The sequence below is a fragment of the Stegostoma tigrinum genome, unplaced genomic scaffold (assembly GCF_030684315.1).
Source record: "Stegostoma tigrinum isolate sSteTig4 unplaced genomic scaffold, sSteTig4.hap1 scaffold_425, whole genome shotgun sequence".
NCBI lineage: Eukaryota > Metazoa > Chordata > Chondrichthyes > Orectolobiformes > Stegostomatidae > Stegostoma > Stegostoma tigrinum.
In genome coordinates, this window is record NW_026728353.1 from 47,501 (window position 1) to 50,000 (window position 2,500).

The 2,500-nt window shown below is 52.4% G+C and overlaps 1 protein-coding gene across 1 annotated transcript in view; it reads left to right on the forward strand.

Annotated features, from left to right (window-relative positions):
- LOC125450184 (CD209 antigen-like protein C) overlaps positions 1–2,500 on the forward strand; it is a 21,582-nt gene that overhangs the window by 15,096 nt on the left and 3,986 nt on the right. The window contains exon 4 of the mRNA XM_048526203.2: positions 1–97. This exon is cut by the window's left edge and continues 55 nt beyond it. Within this exon, the coding sequence (XP_048382160.2) occupies positions 1–97 (97 nt within the window). The remainder of the gene's footprint in view (positions 98–2,500) is intronic.

Here is a 2,500-nt window from a genome sequence, read left to right on the forward strand (position 1 = left end):
CTACTTCTCCAGGACTATCCTGGGCTGGGAGGAAAGCCGCCAGAACTGTATCTCACAGGGCGCGGAGCTCCTGGTCGTACAGAGTGAGGACGAACAGGTACATCTAACCCCGTGCTATCCCTGGGAGTGTTCGATGGAGGGGATGTTGTAGAGGGAGCTGTACCCTGTGTCTAACCCCCTGTCCCTGGGAGTGTTTGATGGCGGGGGGGGGGCAGTGTAGAGGGAATTTTATCCTGTATCTAACCCCCTGTCCCTGGGAGTGTTTGATGGGGCAGACGGTGTAGAGAGAGCTTTACCCTGTATCTAACCCCCTGTTCCTGGGAGTGTTTGATGGGGGTGAGCGGTGTGGAGGGAGCTTTACCCTGTATCTAACCCCCTGTCCCTGGCAGTGTTTGATGAGGGGGACGGTGTAGTGAGAGCTTTACCCTGTATCTAACCCCCTGTCCCTGGGAGTGTTTGACAAGGGGGACAGTGTAGAGGGAGCTTTACCCTGTATCTAACCCCTTGTCCCTGGGAGTGTTTGATGGAGGGGACAGTGTAGAGGGAGCTTTACCCTGTATCTAACACCCTGTCCCTGGGAGTGTTTGATGGGGGTGAGTGGTGTAGAGGGAGCTTTACCTTGTATCTAACCCCCTGTCCCTGGGAGTGTTTGATGAGGGGGACGGTGTAGCGGGAGCTTTACCCTGTATCTAACCCCCTGTCCCTGGGAGTGTTTGACGAGGGGGACAGTGTAGAGGGAGCTTTACCCTGTATCCAAACCCCTGTCCCTGGGAGTGTTGGATGCGGGGGAGCAGCGTAGAGGGAGCTTTACCCTGTATCTAACCCCCTGTCCCTGGGAGTGTGCGATGGAGGGGACGCTGTAGAGGGAGCTTTACCCTGTATCTAACCCCCATCAGGGTTAGATGGGGGCGGACAGTGTAGAGGGAGAAATACTCTGTATCTAATCCCCTGTACCTGGAGATAATCTTGAACAGGGTGTGTGTGTGTGTGTGTCTCTGTGTGTGTGTGTGTGTGTGTGTGTGTGAGTGAGTGAGAGAGAGTGTGTGTGTATGTTTGTATGTACACGTATATGGGTGTGTGTGTGTGCACGTGTGCGTGTGTATACACGTGTGTGGAGTTGTGTATGGGTGTGTGCGTGTGTCTGTGTGTATGTGTGTGTGTGTGTGAGTGTGTGTCTGTGAGACTGTGTGTCTGTGAGTGTGTGTGTGTGTGAGTGAGAGCCTGTGTGTGTCTGTGAGTATGTGTGTGTGTGTGTGTGTGTGTGTGTGGGTGTGTCTGTGAGACTGTGTGTGTGTGTGTGAGAGAGACTGTGTGTGTCTGTGAGTGTGTGTGTGAGTGAGAGACTGTGTGTGTCTGTGAGTGAGTGTGACTGTGTGTCTGGGTGTGTGAGACTGTGTGTGAGAGTGTGTGTGAGTGACTGTGCGTCTGTGTGAGTGGCATTGCCTGTGTGTGTGTGAGACTGTGCGTCTGTGTGTGAGTGTGAGTCTGTGTGTGTGTGTGTGTGTGTGTGTGTGTGTGATAGTGTGTGTGTCTCTGTGAGCCTGTGTATCTTTGTGTGTGTGTGCCTCTGTGAGAGTGTGTGTGTATATACACGTTTATGGGCGTGTGTGTGCGTGTATGGGTGTGTGTGTGTATATACACATGTATGGGTGTGTGTGTGTGTCTGTGTTTGAAGGTGTGCATCTGTGTAAGGGTGTTTGTGTGTGTGCGTGTATGTCTGTTTCTGTGTGTGTGTCTGTGAGACTGTGTGTGTGTGTGTGTGTGTGTGTGTGTGTGGAGAGTGTGTGAGACTGTGTGTGTGAGTGACTGTGTGTCTGTGTGTGTTGAGTGTGTGTGTCTGTGTGTGTGTGTGTGCCTGTGAGAGTGTGTGTGTGTGTGTGTGTGTGAGTGAGACTGTGTGCCTGTGAGAGTGTGTGTGTGTGTGTGTGAGTGAGAGACTGTGTGTGTCTGTGAGTATGTGTGTGTGTGGGTGTGTGTGGGTGTGTCTGTGAGACTGTGTGTGTGTGTGTGTGTGAGAGAGTGGGAGGGAGAGTGTGTGTGTGTGTGTGTGTGTGTGTGTGTGTGTGTGTGTGTGTGTGTGTGAGAGAGTGGGAGGGGGAGGGAGAGTGTGTGTGTGTGTGTGTGTGTGTGTGTGTGTGTGTGTGTGTGGGACGGAGAATGTGTGTGTGTGTGTGTGTGTGAGAGTGGGAGGGAGAATGTGTGTGTGTGTGTGTGTGAGATAGTGGGAGAGTGTGTGTGTGTGTGAGATAGTGGGAGAGAGTGTGTGTGTGTGTGAGATAGTGGGAGAGAGAGTGTGTGTGTGTGTGTGTGTGTGTGTGTGTGTGTGTGTGTGGGACGGAGAATGTGTGTGTGTGTGTGTGTGTGAGAGTGGGAGGGAGAATGTGTGTGTGTGTGTGTGTGAGATAGTGGGAGAGTGTGTGTGTGTGTGAGATAGTGGGAGAGAGTGTGTGTGTGTGTGAGATAGTGGGAGAGAGAGTGTGTATGTGTGTGTGTGTGTGTG